General features: G+C 46.7%; 1 protein-coding gene across 3 annotated transcripts in view; it reads left to right on the top strand.

Annotated features, from left to right (window-relative positions):
• The window catches only part of GPSM1 (G protein signaling modulator 1), an 81551-nt gene that overhangs the window by 2358 nt on the left and 61134 nt on the right, over window positions 1-18059 (top strand). For 2 of the 3 annotated variants that reach the window (XM_075055038.1, XM_075055035.1), the window contains exon 2: window positions 1708-1770. The exons of the other annotated variant lie outside the window; for it this stretch is intronic. In XM_075055038.1, the coding sequence (XP_074911139.1) occupies window positions 1708-1770 (63 nt within the window). The remainder of the gene's footprint in view (window positions 1-1707; window positions 1771-18059) is intronic. 3 annotated transcript variants of the gene reach the window in all.

Here is an 18059-nt window from a genome sequence, read left to right as displayed (position 1 = left end):
TTGCCTTTTTGTGCTGGCTGGCTGACCTTGAATGTGTAGGAAGCACCAAGCCCACCAAATGATTCCCCTGGACCATGGTTCCTGAGAGTATGTCAAGCTCATGCTGGGGACAAGTCTGCAAGTGTTCAGAGAGCTCCACTAAATTTGCCCCTTTGCTTTTAAAAGGCTACTCTGGAGATTTCCAAGTCTGGGAGTGAGGCATGAGCATGTTCTGGGGAAACCATCGCTGTACTGCATTGACATCTCAGAGACATTATTGATCCCACACAGAAAGAATGTTAGATAATGCTGCAATCACACCAGAAATGTATAAATCTGACAGAAAACTCAGATTAAAAGCATGTTTTGTTCCTCCCTTCTGAGCCTCCCTTTCCCTTCCCTTGTTCCGTGTTCTCTTGCAGTGCTACATATTTTCAATAGAGCTGTTGGCTTTTGTAATGTTTACTAACTTCTCTTGATTGTGTCATAAACAGTTTCCATCTCGCTCATTAGTGTCACTACAGTGGGTACCTGACCTGAATGCCTGTCGGGCAATTGGAGTGCTCTCTCTGAGCACTACGAATCTTTCTAGAGAAGGCAACTTTCTCCTATTCTGATTAGAAAACTGAGCTGGAAGAATTGTTGGCCTTTGGACAAGGAAGGCAGTGAGAGAGAGCATAACTCAGCATGGGGGTTAAGGCAGAATAAACTGGTGTTTGCAAAGCAAATTGGGAAGAAAGTCCACCACTGGGGTGGACCTTCCTCTGGAATGGTTCCTGTTCATTTTGCACGTATCCAAAGGATCACAGCACCATGAAATATTCTGATTGTTTTCCAGCTGCTAGTACTTGTAAACTTTCAAAACTTTTTCATTCAAAAGGAAAAGAAAAAAAAAAGTTACATATTGCTTTCTTTTAAGATACAATTAAATGCCACCTCTTAGAAAGAAGGTAAATATTTTGTATCTGTCTCAGAGGTGAAAAATCAGCACCATCCCAGCAGTGCTGGTTTTGGTGTTCGTTAGGAATTTTACTGAATACTCAAGTGAATAAGTCGCCTGGTGACAGCTACTGACTCTGTATTAACTTGGACTGGATTTGAGCAGCAGCATGGTGACAGAGCTTTGTGCCTTGTTACAAATCCTCTGAGCCTGAGGGTTGGAGAGTTGTTGGCTCGCAGGACGATGGCAGAGTGCGATTAGCTTGTTCTGTGGAACTGGGAAGGGGCTCAGATGAAGGGAACCCTTTGAACTTCCTGAAGATACCTCTGAACTACTGCGGTAGCAGCTATTGCAGACCCTGGAAATAGCCGAGGTGGTGGCAGAATTCAGGAGAGGGAGCACACCTTGCCCAAGTAGCCAGCTGAGCGCCTGGCTGCTGCCACCATGCTGTGAGCAGCCCAGAGGCTGCTCCGCAGTTGGTCTGGCTGTGTGAGCTACCGAGCGAGCAGCGCTTCGCCATGGGCCGAGCAGCCAGGCTGAGCGGGCGGCAGCATGAGCAAGGAGCTCACGGAACCGGCTGGGGTGCCAATGCCTGCAGTAGGTCTTGATGGATGGGTTGGAAGTAACTACTTGTACATCTTTGTCTTATAAAAATACTTGAAGTTGGTGCAGATGACATCTGTCATGTAAGCAGGATCTGCATAGAAAATACAATGTTTATGTGATTTTAACCTGTTTGAGCTTGCAGGCTATTTTACTGGCTGTTTGTGTCTTTGACTTCCTGGCAGATTTCCCCTGTCTCCTTATTCTGATGCTCCAAATTGCAACAGCTGTCATCTTCTTGTGTCCAGGTAAGGATTTTCCTGCTGAAAATGACAGCATCATGAGTGCTGTGGCGGAAGGTGGTCTGTCTTGGATGGGCAGGTTTGCAAAGTGGGGGCTAGTTGGCATCACAGTGAAAAAGTGGTGTTCTGCACCACCAGAAAGCTGGGAATGATGCTTTTTTTGTCTCTACTCCATAGATCAAACTTAAAATTGCATGATTATTATGTTTGAGAATACTGTTTTAGAGGTTTCTAAAAGATGACAATTTTTTTTCATAGGCCTACGGAGTCAGTCTCCATTAGGCAGAAGGATGTGAAAAATGGGACAAACATTTCTATAATAGCTGTGCTGCATAATAGGTGGCCTGAGCAAAAAAATTACATGATAGCTTAGCATGCAGTATTGGTTTTGTTGACATCTGTTTTAGGACATTTTGAACAACTGGCTCGTAGTTTCAGCATTTGCGAGTAATGTGGTCATCCCAACGCAGAGCCAAGCAGAACATTTAGGCTTCACCACAGCAGGGAGAGGGACCCTTGCGAGTCAGACCTTGGACTGGGAATCAGTGTCTGGCTTTGTTGCAGGTTTCCCCAGGACCTTGGGCATCCTTTTTGGTTCTTCTCTGTTTGACCTTGTGGGATGCAGGGAGAGAAGCTCTCTTTTCCTTTCTCCCTTTGGTGTCTGATGTTAAATGCGTAGGGGATGTGCCTTGTACCTGTACAGTGCCTAGCACAGCATGATCTTCATCTTGCTTCTGACCTCTAGGTGCTGCTGCAATACAAACAATTGTTGTCTTCAGGGTGTTAATTTGTCTTGTATGTGCACATGTAAATCAAGCTGAGATGATACACTGCTTTTTCCCTGTGCTGACTTGCACTTCGCTGACTCGAGTTATGCCAGACCTCCTGCTTGTTGTGCCTCATGCTCCTCGGGTAAGAGCTGTCCCTCTGGACTCTTTATCCCAAAATACTTCACATTGTACAAGGCATTTGTGCCAAGCAGGCTAGAAAGAGAACTTTGTGCATTGGCCACATGTTCGTGGGTTATGTGCTGTTTGCTAGTGTGTCAACTGAAGTCAAATAAGCTTATGTGACTCATGTGTGCGTGGCCTGGGGGCACCCCTTGAAGCCAGTTCCCTGTGAGATGAATGTTAACGCTGCCTTTGGTTGCCCCAGGGCCTAACTGAGCGGAGAGCTGGATCTGGAAGAGAGGCAACCTTTTACCCTTCCAGGCTGGGATGTGGTCTGTGAAGCACGAGTGAGCCACGCTAGCTACTGAGATGCCTTTTGCTAGCTGTTGCGTTAGTGGTTGGATGCCTCCCTCCTGGGAATGTATCTGAAAGAGCTCACGGCTAACAAGGGAGAAAGGACACTGTCTGGAAAGGGTTCCTGTAACCAGGAGATTGGTGGGGACTGGCTGGGGCTGTCTTAAGGACAGAGAAAGTCCTTGGGGTTTGTGGTGGTAACAAGGACCTCTTAAAACTGGATCATGGTGGCCAAGTGTTGCAATTTAGTTGCCTCTGTGGGTGGTGGGTCCCATTCTGGCTCCTGCTGGATCCCAGCCTTGTCAGAGCTTTTCCTGATGTCTGCAGCATGACTTGCTTATGCCACATGAAAATCTTGTGTGTAATTAATTTCTTTTTCCTGGTAGATATAAGTAATTAGGGATCTGCTGCCTTTTATTTTCAAAGTTAGGGGAGCAGTGCCTATTATACCAAAGGATGAAAACTCTTTATGAAGGCTGAGATATTGATTTGTTGTAGAAGAGTGACTTTAAAATTCCTTTGTGACCGTAATGCAGCCGAACCATGACTGCTCTGGTGATGATAGCAGAGACTTGGGAGGTGATGGGAGACTAGAAATACCTGGGTGAAGGAGATGGGAGTGGGCTGCATAGCTCAGCTGGCATTCCCCTCCTCCAGTTCAGCGATGAGAGTATTCCAGATGTTGGATTTATTCCTGTTACATTACATAAACCACAGGGAAAAGCCTTGCCTTGGTATATGCCTTGAGGATAAGCGAAAGCATGGCCAGCAGCAGGAAGGCTTAAAATTGGATATGTTGGTAAAAGGCTGGAGAATCAGTTTCTTTCCCCACTGTTCAGGCCCTGCAGGCTTGGAGGGAAACATCTGCAGTACACTGTGCACATAGGAAGGGATTATTTTATGGACTGAGACTAATAAAATGACTTTGTTTTTTTTAAATGAAGCTCACCAGGATGGAAGATCCTGCCTGGATTCAAACCAGTAGTGTGTGTGTGTGTGTTCCCATTAGAACAAGAGGTCTCCAACCCTGAAGCCTGGACTGCCCTTGGGGGTGACATTCCCGCTCCTGGTTCCCTGCACTGAGCTGGCTGTTGTGCTTGGGATGTTGCTGGTGCTTTCAGCTGGAGGTACGCTTGAAGCTTGAGCAAGCACAGAGGAAAGGCAGTGGGGAGATGGCACTCCTGGCACAGGGCAGACTTTCCCTTGCAGCTCTGCAGGACCACCCTGCTGCCACCTGCCCCGAGGTGGATCTGAGGTGACCCTGGCTTATATCCTGGGTCCCCTGCACAACCGATGACTTCCTAGCTTGTCCTATGGCTTCCTGCATCCATGCTGTTTTAATGTGTCCCCAGGGCACAATTTTATTATAGCGACATAACCACGTGCAGTTTGTGCTCTCCCTAGAGCAAATACTGGTACGTCTCAAGCATCGTCTGCCCGTGCTCTCATGTTCCAGCCCTGCTTTCTACTCTGTGCTGTCTTGCCTCCTCTCCCACAGATCAGGCCTTCAGTCACCAGAGAATATAAAGTGTATTTTTTGTGCTGGTGTGGTTGCTTTTTTGCTCTCTTGGGTTTTTCTGTACTTCAGGTGATGGCCAAACTTGCATTCAGCCTCGCTTGAAGACCAGGTTAGAACTCTGTCAGGTCTTATGCTGCAAGAAGCCACTGGCAGCAAGTTTCCTGAAGTGGAGGGATGCATCTTATTTAACTCTTGATGCTGTTCTGCTTTAAAAGCAATTTTATCTCCAAATTGCTGCTCAAGTATACCTAGTTTCACCCTTTCCAGTTCTGCTCTGTGTATCGCTTTGATCAGCCAGCCCAGCTTCCAAAATTCAAAGCCACTTCCCTGTTATAAAAAACCATGCCAACCAAAGCCATGAAACAAAAATTCCTCCTCTGTCTGGGCATGCAGGCTGTGTAGCCTGACCACAAAGTGGGGCTGCTGAATTCTGGGCCTGGGCTATTTATATTGTCAGTGGGAAAGCTTTCCATTGACTGAGCTGCTCCATCCCTAAAGAGACTTTTAATTAAATGTTAGTTGACAGATCTGACTTTCTAACTGGCTTAGATTTAACTGGTATAAATGGGATATTTTTTCCCACACTGAAAGCTGAAAAAAGTAGGAATAATCTTGTTGGAAGGCTACTTGCATTCAGTCATGTCTATCTGTTGTTTAATGTAGTAAGCTGATGGAGTGGAAAAAAAAAAAAAAAAAAACCCACAAAAACAAACCAAAAAAAACCCCACAACCAGAAAGGTAACAATCCTACCAGTGCTTGGTGAGGCGAAGGGGAAGGGGACACCAGCTGCCTTTGGCTTGGAGCGCAGCAGCAGCGCTCTAAATGTCCAGCGATGTTATGCAACTACCTAGGGAAGGAAGTGAAAATTTATTATTGCAGTGCAGTTTCAAGGGCAATATTAAATGAGCAATTTGCAGCACAACCCTGTACTTAACTGACTTAACTAACTTCTCCCAGGATAAAATGACAGGGCTGGTAAGGGCAATAGCCGTGGCCTCTGCTCCCACCAGGAGTGGAGCAAATACAGGCTCTTTTTAGAATTGAATCTGAGGCATTGGACTGAGAGCCTTCAAAGTGGGCAGCCAAAGCAGTGTAATGGCCTGAGCCTGCAAGCGCCTGACTGATCCCTGTCCCATTAAAGCCTGGGAAAGGGGGAGCAAGCATGTGCTGAAGCATCTCATTGATATCTGTTTGCTCTTATTTCAGGGGAAGCAATAAAAAGATCCCTCTGCAAGGCCCTAGAGCGCTACTATCTGATCGCTACCTTCAGGGTAGAAATAAATAGCTTAAAAATCTTCTGCTATTCCCAGTTTTCTTTCACCAAGAGGATTTTGCCCAAGGATGACAGGCACTGGAACCACAGGCCTTTCCTTTCTGACTTTGAGATTAGAAGTGATACATCTACAGAAGCTTCACTTCTGCTGTGAGTCAGTAGCTCTGTGCAGCTGCTAAACCTGAAGGAATTTTGAATGAAGAATAATGGATTGTCTTGTTTCCCCTCATGCTCTTCTGTTACCCTTTGCATTTACACCCTCTGGAGCAGCCAGAGGGGCTCTTCTCTGGGAGTTTGGGGCTAATGCATCTTTCCTCCAGATGCTGCAAGAGAAAGATTAAGAAAATGGATTTAAAATGGGGAAGACACCTATGTTATTAGTATAACGTAACTCAGTGTAGAAGCCATTTCATGTTGAGCCTTGGCTCCACCTGAGAGCAGATGTTTTGTCTTGGAAGCTGCTTTAAAAAATGTATGGATAAAACTTAGGGCTATCAGTTGATATATGCGGTTTGGTCTCTGAGCTGCAGAAAATGACGGCTGCATGATGCTCCTGGGAAGCATCTTTGAACATGTGCCATGGCTCCTTCCCTGCCCTGGGGATCCAGTTCCATTTTCCTCCCATGCTCTTGTCTGCCAGGGAGCAGACCGAGATGGCTCGTGCGAAAGTGAAGCGCTGCCCCTTCTGAGCCCCTTTAATGGATGCTGTGCAGAGCTTGCTGTGGACATGGGTCTGTCTGCTGATCCATGATGAGACCTGGGGCAAGTTATTTGATTTGCAGCCTTGCTCATGCTTGCCTGCCCTGTCTAGCCTGTGGAGGAATGACTTCTGCTATAGGATTGCAGCAGACTCAGCCCAAGGAGACCAGCTTTGCCCTGGGGCTTGCAAGTGTTGTGGCAATAAATAATTAATGGTTGCGTTGAGCTCCCAAGGGGAAGCTCCAGCACACCACTGGGACAGGCAAGTGGTCCGTGTGTGTGTGTGGTGGAGTTTCTCCATGCCTTGATTAAAAAAGCTGTACAGCTGAGTGTATTTATGGGTAGAATGGAGGGATTTGCTGTGCCAGATGGCTTTGCTAGATTATATGTTTCCATGACTTTCCTGATGCTCCTGCGATTATGCAGACTACAGGGCTGTATTTGTTCTTTGGTGGGTATCCCAGCAGGTGCCTTTTCTGAGCATTTGCCCCACACAGCATGCAAAGGCTTGCTGGTGGGTACCTCCCTGGGCACTTGGGTGTAAACTGCTACAATTTCTTATGCTCGGGCTTGGAGCAGCTTGAGTGCAAATTAGCTGTGGGGCAAGTTCTCCTGTGATCCACACTGCAGAGTTGAGGTTGTTCTTTGCGCACTCCATCTGTGGAATATCCATTCATGCCCGAGGAGAGCTGGAAAGTGCCAATTAATATTCATCTCTCTGGGGCTATTTGTTAATTACTGTTATTCATGGTTTGTATTACAGTACTGCCTAGTGTCCCATGCTGCTGCGCCAGACTGAGTGGATCCTGGAAGGGTTATATCCGTTCCAGGGTTTCAGAGCACTTGGTAAACATCAGTATTTTATTTCAGCCTTTCTGGGAAATATTTTTCCTGTTTTCAAGGGTGAGAAATTGTATAGTGTTCAGGGTGAAAGAGAATATAGGTGGCAAAGCTGGGAGCTGAATGTTCTGACTCCCACTCCTTCCCTTCAGCTCTTCCTTACCCACGTCATGGTGAGGTTAATTGTGAATTGGAGACCTTGGCTTCATCTTTTACTGAACCGTGCAGGGCAGCACAGCACTTGCATTGCATGATATTACAACGGTTCTGCTGTTCTGCTTAACATGGGAGGGAGCAAAAGGTTGTTTAGAAGGAAGTCACCAGCTGGTGAATTAAATACCAGGCTCTGCCCGTTTACAAGGTGTGTCTTGCGAATGTGGGGGGAACACTGCAAACCACAGGCCCTGGGAGAGAAAAAGGAGCAGCCTGGGTGGCCATAGGGTCTGGTCACCATGAAAAGCCTAACGCCAGATATTGGCCTGAAGAAAGCAGGATAACAGTCCCAAGTTGTTAGAGTGCCTAGCCACTTGTGACTCTACATAGTTGTCTGTCTCTCAGGCTTTGAGAGTAGTTAATTTAAAAAGGGAGAGATGTACACAGAAAAATGTTCCGTGTCAGAAAATCGCCTGCAAGTTAAATCACATAACTGAGTGGAGTTCCTGGGTGCCCTGCCTTGAGGGGTGGTTGTCTTTGGGGTATGGTGAAAGATGGAGAAAGGAAAAACACACATCTCAATTCTTCTAGTTGGGCAGGAAGCTTTTGGGATGGGCAGTGGCTGCCAGTGCTTTGAGGGAGGGTCCTGTTATTACTGTACTCCAGCTATACTCTTGTAAAGTTATTGTATCACAGCTGATACTGCATCAGAAAACAGCCCCTTTTTTAGCAACTGTCTGCAAAGATTTGTATTGAGAAAATGGCACTGGGGATTGTATCTTGCTGCAAAACACAGAGGCCATCAGATCCGACTTGTTTACTGGCCAAGCTTCCTGCAGCATGAAGGCAGGAAAATACCACCCTAGTGACTAAATAAATGAAAATATCTAGCATCATAGTAATGTGTGTTTCTCTCCCCTTTTGGACAAATAAGCCCTTCTGATTTTAGCAAGGACGAGCTTGCTTGGGAAACCCATGGGCCAACATCTCACGGTGAGTGAACAAGGACTTACATATATAAATGCGGAAGAATGTCCTGGAACCGTGAGACTCCACGTGTGCCTCGAGGCATTTCCTGGCCTCTGAGTTCAGCCGAGTGTCTGAGCTCCTGCACAGGTCTAAATAATAAAACATATGAGTTCACTGCGACACACCCAGAACTTTAAGGCTGCAGCCCATGGCCAGCTCTGGTATCAATTGCTTCCATCAGGGCTGTAATCCAGGGAACTGCAAGCATGAACTAGCTGGTTGATTGAAGTTTGTGGTTTGGTGCTTTCCTGGGTAAGGCCACTGGAAAAGGGGAGGCCGTTGTGTTATCTGCGTTCATCCCTTTCATGTGCGCTGCTGGGAGTGCAAACAGCAAAAGTGTGCCAGCAAATACCATGGGTTCTGCAAGGAGATCCTGTTTGACGGGGAGCTTTGACAACGTGTTCAGGTGTCTAAGGAGTTAATGATGAAATGGTTGAAAATACCCACTTTTTCCTCTGCTGTTCTGGAAGAAAATGAAAACTCACTCTGCAAAATGTACATTTCCTTCAATAAAGCCATTCTTTGGCATCAGTGTTTTTGGCAGAAAGTTGTCATCAGTCATGCCGTTGAGTGAGCATTTTGCAGAGAGTTGTGTGAGAGATCAGCAGCGGAAAAAGAAAGCCTGGGAAAGCTGCATGGGTGTCTGAGACACTGGTCTCCAACAGCGGTGTCCTGGCCGTGCCATGTGTCCGCAGGAAGGAGCTCCAGGGCCACAAGCTGTGGCTCTGTCCTGCCGCATGGCTGATGAGCACGTCGGCTCACCACAGAGTGGGTGTCCTCTGTGACGTGGTCTGTGATCTCTGAGACCGGACTGGTCCCGGTCCCAGCGTCCAGAACTCTCCCTGTCCCTTTTTTAAAGCCAAATATGCAGTGACACAAGGATGAGGAGTGAGCAGAGAAAACTTGTGTGCCTTGCCCTTAGCTCCCCTCCACTGAACAAAACGATGTTCTCCTGTGATGGAAATCTCTCTTTCTCCAAGGACCTGGGATGAGGGTCTGATCAGTGTGATTTCAGGGGGTCCTTTCAGGTTTGCTGAAGCAGGGTCAGGCTCCAGCTGTGCTCAGTGAAGCTCCAAGCCCATGTGCAGAGGGTAGAGCTCACCTGCCCAGGGCCAGGGTGGCTGTGCTAACAGCAGCCTTAGGAAGGGAAGGAAGGAGATGCTTTACAGACCTGGCTCCAAACAAGAACTGAGTCATTTGTCAAGGCTGACGGCACTCTCGGAGCTGGTTGCCTGAGGCTAACATGGCACGCAGACAGGAGATGTAAAAATACATCTATCTATGTACACACACAGATGAGAGAAAAGTAACAGCTCAAAATGTGTGACTGGAATTAAAAAAAAAAAAAAAGAATTCCCAATTAAAGCCATGTGTGTTGGAGGATGTAACTGCTCCTGAAAGGCTCGTAGATGCTGTTTGTACAGCACAAATGCAGCCACTCCATAATGCCCTGGATTAAAAGAGGCAGGCTTCTCCAGCACACGAAATCTGTGTGGAAGCAGTGTTGTTCCTGCATGTCAGCAGCTTCCACAGCCCACCACCCTTACGGGTTAAGGTAAGGAGCTGCCTTGTCACCTCTCATTCTCCCTGTTGCTGCTGCCTGTGCTCCTCGAGTGCATTTCTCTGTGCAGCCTGCCGTTGTGCCATGTCTTTCTTTCACTGCTAGATGATGATGTCTGTGCAGGAACAGAGATATTTTTTTCTGAAGGCATGCATTATTCAGTAGTCAGGATAAATGAACTCCCTTGATTTGGGCATGTGTGTAACCCAGATGCTATATCCTCCCTTCTTTCACCAGTGTAAGGGAGGAGGGGAGCAGTGAATTCTTTCAGTGCTACGGAGCAGGCTGTGTTCTGTATAAAGCCATTGCAATACCTCTGAGGTTGCAACAAGGAGCTAACCTAAACCTAAAATAGGTCTGTGGAGAGATCTCTACTATCCATTCCTGCTTATTCTATCTCCTTAACTGCGCATTTCCATCAGGCACGTAATACATGATACAACATTAAGCTTTTGGCTTCATCCTTTCTATGTGCACAGTAACAAATACTTGCTGTGCCAAGGGGGACTTTGCAGCAGCAGGGAAGGTAAGGGTGAGAAAGAAATATGAAGGATGGGAAAAAAAAAAAAGAATGGGAAGTTAAAGCAATGAAGGATGTGGCCTTACGAAGCTTGATTTGGAAAAGGTGTTGGCTATAGGTGTGGTGCAGCCGTGGGGCTGATTACTGCTCTGTACAGTGAAGGCAGAAGAGTCTGGTAGGCTGAGGCTCAGCTCCTGCTCTCAGCTGGACTGGAAGCCTTACCTGGTGTCCTAGGGATGGGAGAGTGTCTGCTGTGGCATAACAGTAGCTGTTGTGTCAGATGGGAGAGAGAACTGCCAAGGTTTGGAGGGAGTCTAGGATATTTTGCTGGAGCTGGATGTGCTGCAGGCCTTTACCCTACTTTGTGAGGAAAACAGAGGAGGCTTTTTGGCATAGAAAAGCTTAAAAATCTGATGCCTCATCCTTTTATTCCCTTTACCAAAGGCTCAATTCCAAGAAAGATATAAAAGAACATAATTTTGGTGGTTTTTTTTCCATAATAAGTTTTGCAATTCGCTTAAAAAGCAAATCATTATATGGACTAACTCATGATTTTGTGATTGCAGTGAGAAAATTATTAGGGACACTCGTAGCATTCTTACTGTATCCAGGGAGACTTTCCAAGAAACAAAATGTTTGTACAAATTCCTTCTATGGAAGAACAGGACCAGAGGCCATTTCCCAGATGCAAAGATGGACCATGCTATGATGTATGTGGCAAACTCATATAGTGATATATGCTTGCCTGCTGTTTACACACGTGATTGCATCACACTAATACCACAGTGTCAGAGCAAAACCTAACATGGTGCTGTGTTGGGGAGGAGCAGGGACTTGCCTCTGTGCACTTGATTCGTACAGACGTTCAGTGTAGCGGTGCCAAGCGTTTCCAGGGTAGATGTTATCTGTGGAGCTATACTAGGACAGAAGTGCTAAAAATTTGGGAAAATGCGGTGGAGGACTAAGCCACACAATCCTCTGGAAGAAGTGAAACCAGCTTGCAGGATGCTGGAGCTCCAGGGTTTTCCCTGCACAGGCAGCAGACACCCGCCACAGACTGTGCCACACAGTGCTAGACAATGTGTCTGTTCTCCTCGGATTAGCAAAGCAGAGCATAATTCTCACCTTGCGTGTGAGCTGCGTTGCTTTGAGGCGATGGCCTGGCCTTCTGGGAATCCTGCTACGCTCTGGTTTATAGGCTTGCAGATTAATCTGATGGCACACATAGATTTTTCCATAATGCTATGAAGAACCCAAAAGCACTTTGCTCCGGTTCTGCTGAGTCTGGGTTTGCACAGAGGAGCTGCAGAAACTTTGTCTAGAGATGCTGGCAAGGGCTGCAGAGGACCCCCGGCTGATACCTGAGCTCTTGGGGAGCCTCTCTTTCCTGTTTGTTCAGACAGATGTAGAATATTACCTTTACAAAATCCAGAGGGGTGCCCTATGGGTGTGCAACAGCCAGGGAGAACAGCAGTGTGCTGCACCTGAGCTCTCACACTGTTTGCCAAGGCAGCCTTTTAAATGCAAGAGTGGGCTGATTTCCGATTTTTAGCACCCCTGAAGTTTCCAGGGAGAGCACAACAATGCTTTTAACAGCTCTCGGAGCATGAGACAGCTGCAGAAAAACAATGTAGAATTGGTGCAATCTGCTCTGCTACAGCTTTGCCAGCGAAAATCTGTCCTAGTGTTTGGTGTCACTTCCAGCCTGGACTCAAGCTCTGCCCACATGCTCTTTGCAGCCTCAGAGAACCACCACGTCTGTTTTCCTTTGTGGCTTTCTCTGGTTTGGGCACACAGGACTGTAATCACAGAGGGAGGAACTATCGTGGGCTCTCCCTGGCATGCTTTGGCTTGATGTTGTCCTCTTTGCTGGCTTTACTAAATGGAAGTTTGAAAAAGGAGTTATTGCTTGTTTGGATTTGCTGGACTTGATCACTTGGTTTCTGCTAATTGCTTTTCAGAGAGTTCTGTGGAAAGTAAAGGAGGGCAAGGTTCATGCTGTTCCTGTCGCTAAGATCACATCCAAATCCCTTTCAAGCATGAGTGTTGGTGCAGAGCATCCTGAGCAGTCTCTTGGTGAGCGGCAATTGCTCAGCATCTCCCTGGCTTGAAGCCTGGATGGCCCAGGAGCATGAGATCTGGGGTCTGTGTTTTCAGATAGATCCCAAAGGCCTCTCTTTCTTGGCTTTAAATACTTGGCCTGGGGCTGAAGGGAAGCAGATGAGACAGGAAGGGAACAGAACCAAATTGGCGGTTGGCTGCTGAGGAGTCAGTGGAAAAACTGTGGTGTGAACTTTGTCATCGTTGCCTTTTACCCTGCATCACGACGACAGCCCGTTTGCTGTGCGGGTCAGTGATTTGCGGGGGTATGAGGGTCGGAAAAGAGGCAGCGTGTGCAACCTCTCCGACTGCCGGCACTGGGCAGATGCAGGGGAGGTTTGGGATGAGGCCATGCATGTGGAGGGGGCATGGGCAAGGGGCTGCGTGGCTGGGACAGGCAGAGGTGGCTTCCTTTGTCTGACCGGGGTTAAGCATAATATCGTCCTTGGTGTTCCTGGGACTTGGCAGCATCTTTTCAAAATGCAGTTGTTTTCCTGCTGCAAGTCCATGCTCCAAGGCAGGAGCAATTGGCAGGTTGAGAGAGGAAGGAGAAGGGGGGGCTGCAGTTGGAGGGGTTTCCAGGCAGCTTGAACTGAGAAAAGACTTGGGCCTCTGGCCTCTGTATTTCTGGGAAGACAAGACCTGCATTCACTTGGCTTCAGAAAAGTAGTCTGGGTGTGCAGGAAAGGAAATCTCCTGAGGCCCCATGAAGCAGTTACACAGCACAACTGGAACAATTGTGCTGGTGGCATTTGTGGAGCTGAGCGTGACCCTGCCGGCAGCTGGGGGGTGGCAGGAATTAGGGGGAGGCTGTGATGCCTTGCAGTCAAAGCTGTCTCGTAGCTCGAGTCCTAGGCTGCACGCTGACTTCGTCTAACCTGAACTGGCACCGCTGTGTTGTAGCCCCGCTATGGTCCACGAGGACTCGTCCCCGGCTCTGATGAAGAGGACAGGAGGGGACAGGAGGTCCCCTCTCCTTTGGGGAGAGCAGTGGGGCTGAGGTCCGGGCTGGCCCCATGGGAGGTGGGTGCTGAGCCCCTGCTTTGTGTCTGCAGGAGGTGGGTGTGGGGCAGTTGTAGAGAAGAGGTGTCTGAGTCTGGACATCTCTCGTCTCATTTGCAGTGCTTCTGAATTTGGAAAGATAATCACCCAAACAAGAATCCAGCTATTTTCAGTAACTAGTTTGGCATGAGTGAACCCCTGTATTTTGGTGGGTAGTAGAGGTTGAATAGTGTAAATAAAATGGGTTATAAATAAATCAGTTGTTTTCATTGTATAGCTGTTGATAAGCCAACTATTTGTTTTTCTAATGTATATTGTAAGTGTAACCCAATATATTTTGTAGCAGGAGCAGTTTGCTGATTTAAATCACAGCATATATTTTAGTGAGAGGATGTGTTGGCCTAATTGCCAAAGTAATGTTATAATGAAAAGCCATTCAGACCGCATGTCCTCTCTTGCCCTCTGGTTTCTGGAAGTGACTGAAGGAACTAGCACTTCACTTCTGTTGAAATCATCCCAAGAGTGTTGTTTCATTCAGTGTGATAGATTAATTTCACTGAAGGCACTAACATTGTACAAGAAAGCAAAATGCTCTTGGAAAACTCACGAAGTTTCTCTCGTCCTGAAATCCCTGAATTAATTTCAAGTATCCTCAGTGACAAAATCTGAATGCCTAAAAATTCATCCTGATGTAGGGGCTGGCTTGGTACTCTGCATGGAAAGTTTCAGATGTTAGAGCTGTTACCTTTGACTGTGGTCTGCAGGTATGGGGGTGAGACAAACTACTAACAGAACAGATTGAGCATCTTCCTTTGTGCCTCCTGGGAAGGAGAGAGCATCCTCAGACACGAGCATTGTTAGTCTGCTAGCATTTGGCAAGCTGGTGCTGCTGACCTCTACACTTGTTTTCCTTTAGCGCAAATGGCAGGTGGTGGTTGGGTTTGTACCCTGCTGATGAGCCCTGCAAAGAGATTATGATCCAGGCTCTTCAGAAGGTTTTATTCTTGCTTTTCTTGAAAGTGAGTTCTCCTGTGGAGTCCCTCTTCTGAGGCATCTTGATCAGTTCATATGTTAGGTGGATTTTTTTTTTTTTATTTGGGAGTCAGAACATGTTTTATGAATTAATTTTCAAATTAGTATCTCCTTAATCGTTTCCTTAGCCCTGGAAAGTATTTGCATCTTATAACTTAAGTGCTTTGAAACTGGGCATCAAGTGAAACTGTTAACCAGGATGAAATGAAATTCACATTTGCACCTTAATCCCATCTGAGCTTTCTCAAATGCTGCAACCTAATTACATCCCATCATGATCCTTTGATATTTGAGTAATTCTGGAGCACAAAGGCTTAAATTTGTACTCATTGCCTTTTAGAGGTTTCACTCCTCAGATGACACAGGAAAATTTCATTGTGTTCTCTGTTCTTGCTATGGGTTAAACTGTATTTGTGGGAAAGATTTGGTACATGGATTCAAAATAATTATTACTGGTGTATGATTTATTGAGAGCCCAATCCTTCCAAGTGTAGAGCAGGTTTCTAGAGGTCATGAGTATCTTAAGCTCCTGGAGTTGGGGGCTGCTCTCTGGGCAGGGTTAGATCTTCAGTGTTTGTTTGGCATCATGTTGAGCTGGTGGCACAAGCTGTGTGAGCATCCTTGCCTGGGTGGAAGATGCTGCACCTCATCCCCAACAGAGCAGCTCTAGTTTGAGTGGTTCCCCTGGTGCTTGCACGGGAGGACCTGGCAGAGGCGCTGGGATCCAGGGCTCCTGGGTTCCTTTCCATTCTCTACAGCTGACTCACTGTGAGCAAGTTATGTCTTGCTGTATCTTAGCTTCCTTTTTGCAAAACGAGGTAATAGCTACCCTCACACCTTTGCAAAATATTTTGCGGTCCTTAGATTGAAAAGTTTCTACACATACCAGTTCAGCATCACAAGTTGCTTCACAAAATGCTACTAAACCAGCACATAATTCCCATCTGCCTTCAGTTCTCACCGTCCCCATGGATCAAAGCCACAGAGGTAGTCATTCTGCGTGGCCCTTGGTCAAATAGAGTTGTGTGCAGCTATAGGGGAGTCGTGTGAGCAGGGGAGTGCTGGATGACTTTTGCTTTCAAGCAGGCAATGGGGAGTTTGAATTTGAATTTCTGACAATGACGCAGCTTGTTGGAGCCATTATGAATTGAAATGGGGTCTTATTCAGCTCTGCTAATAAGAGGGTAAATGCAACTAAATACAGCTGTCTTCCTCACTGTCATTTGGTATTTATTAGCAAATATGCAGTGGAATTGAATCCCTTGTAAGTACTCTGCAGCTAATGGTAGATAGCAATTAACTGAAATGACTACTGTTGAGCACTGATGCTGCCATCAGTGAGTGGAAGAGGAAATCTGGAGCCAGCTCACAGACCCGGCGGCTTCCAGAACTCCCTGTAGTTTTCCCCTCTGGATTCTCTGTTTCATGCCCTTATCAAAAGACTGCAGAGAAAACTGCTTCATCTTGGTACTCCCTGGAGCTCCAGCTTGAACAAACACTTCTCAAGCAGCAGTAAGTGTGTGTCTGTATATATATTATCTTATTATTTTCAGTTTGGGGGTCACTGAAAGGTCTCACTGCAATACTACTACCAGTGAAAGTGTGTGGAGTGGAAACTTTCTCCCCTTCAGATGTTCCGGTGACACAGAGCTGCCTCTGCTGCACCTCAGGTGCTTTGGGAGATGTGAAGGAAACTGGCCCAGATGCTTGGAACTAATTCAGAAGCTGGGAAGGACTGGGTGCAGCATTCATTGTTTCTTCTTTAGCTTTTTCTCTCCAAACTAAACAAGAGATTTTGTTTTCTTGCCCTCGCTAATAAGGTGACACGTAGGTCAAAGTGCCCCAGAGGCTCTGCCTTCAATTGACTGGAGGGAAACCGGCTTCCATGTGCTGGTTTCAAACTACCAAAAGTAGTTCAACTCAGGCTAATTTCACATATATCTTGATTCTGTTGTCACCTTTCCCTGCCAACCTGTGTTTGATATGGTGCCTTGTGGGGAAACTGCTTGTCAGGAGGGGATTAGTGCTTGGGTTGTGATGTGGGTGGGAAGCGAGGGGCTGTGCTGCAAGGAGAGCTGTTGGCAGGATGGAGAGGCATCGCTGGCCACATTGCACAAGAACTGGGCTTGGGAGTGAGCTAGCTGATATTTTTGTTAGTGTCCTCCCTGCAAAACGGAGCAGGTTGCTAATGGGTGTGTTGATGATACGGAGGTACGAGCAATGCAGGGGAGGATGAGTATTGAATAGGAGGCACTGAATGATTGATAGGTCTGGTGTCATGACAATGTGATGATATTTAACGGTATGAAGTTGCAAACACGTGTACTTAGGAGCTAGTAATAAGATTTTCTTCTCAGAGATGCGAGCTTATCGTTTGGGAGCAAGTGAGAGAGAGAGGTGGCTGTGTATGTGCTGGTGATACGCCGACGTGAGCGCCCAGCCTGTTGTGAGGAAAGCATTGCTTGGTGAGGAGCGGGGACCCTGCCTGAGGCAGAGTAGCCAGAGAGAAACTGCCCAAAACACATTGTGAGGGTGCCCCAGGCAGAGAAGAGCAGTCTAGTCTGGCTTGCAGTGCTGGCCCGAGGCTAAACAGGTATAAATTCACTGTGAATAAATTCGGGCTGTGCATCAGGAGGATCTGGGATAGCTTTCCTCATGGAAAGGGAAGACCATGAAAATAGTCAGACCCTTTGTCACGCATGGGCTTTGGCACAGGGGAAGCGTGAGCTGGTTCGTGTGGGATGTGTGCTCCCTCCATTGTGTCCCCGTGCAGCGAAGGGGAACTGTCACTGGGGCGTTGGAGCAGCTCCTACCTGGCTGTGTTATCTGGTGGTTCGGAGTCATCAGCTGCTTTTCATGTACAGGAGCTGTGCGAAGGCTGAGAAAGGAAATTACTAAAGGGGAATAATTCCCAGCTTGATTACTTTCTTTAAGGATGTGCTGCCAGTTAATTATTTAAATGCATATTTAGTTAGTTAAGCAAGTGAATATACATTTACATTGAGCACCTGATAAACCTGATCCCTTTTTGATTGGGGAAAAATGTTTAATTGCCCCTGTCATCAGTGCTCTGAAATTACGTTTATTTTTATATAAAATTCAATCAGATTGCAAGTAAGATGCTAAAATCTGCTGCTCATTAATTCATATCAATAGATATACTAAGGGTTTTTTTTTACTACTGTTGGTGCTTTTGGTGTTTTTTTTTCTGCCTTACCTCCTGTCTAAAAGCTTGGGTTTTATTCCTGACTTTAGAACTACAGCAGCTCTGATTGGGAATGAGTTTTGCAATCGCCCCCACTAATATGAATCAAATACCTAT

The sequence above is a fragment of the Buteo buteo genome, chromosome 23 (assembly GCF_964188355.1).
Source record: "Buteo buteo chromosome 23, bButBut1.hap1.1, whole genome shotgun sequence".
In the NCBI taxonomy this organism is placed as follows: domain Eukaryota; kingdom Metazoa; phylum Chordata; class Aves; order Accipitriformes; family Accipitridae; genus Buteo; species Buteo buteo.
The sequence above is the reverse complement of the archived record's forward strand: the minus strand, read 5'-3'. Positions and strand labels throughout refer to the sequence as shown.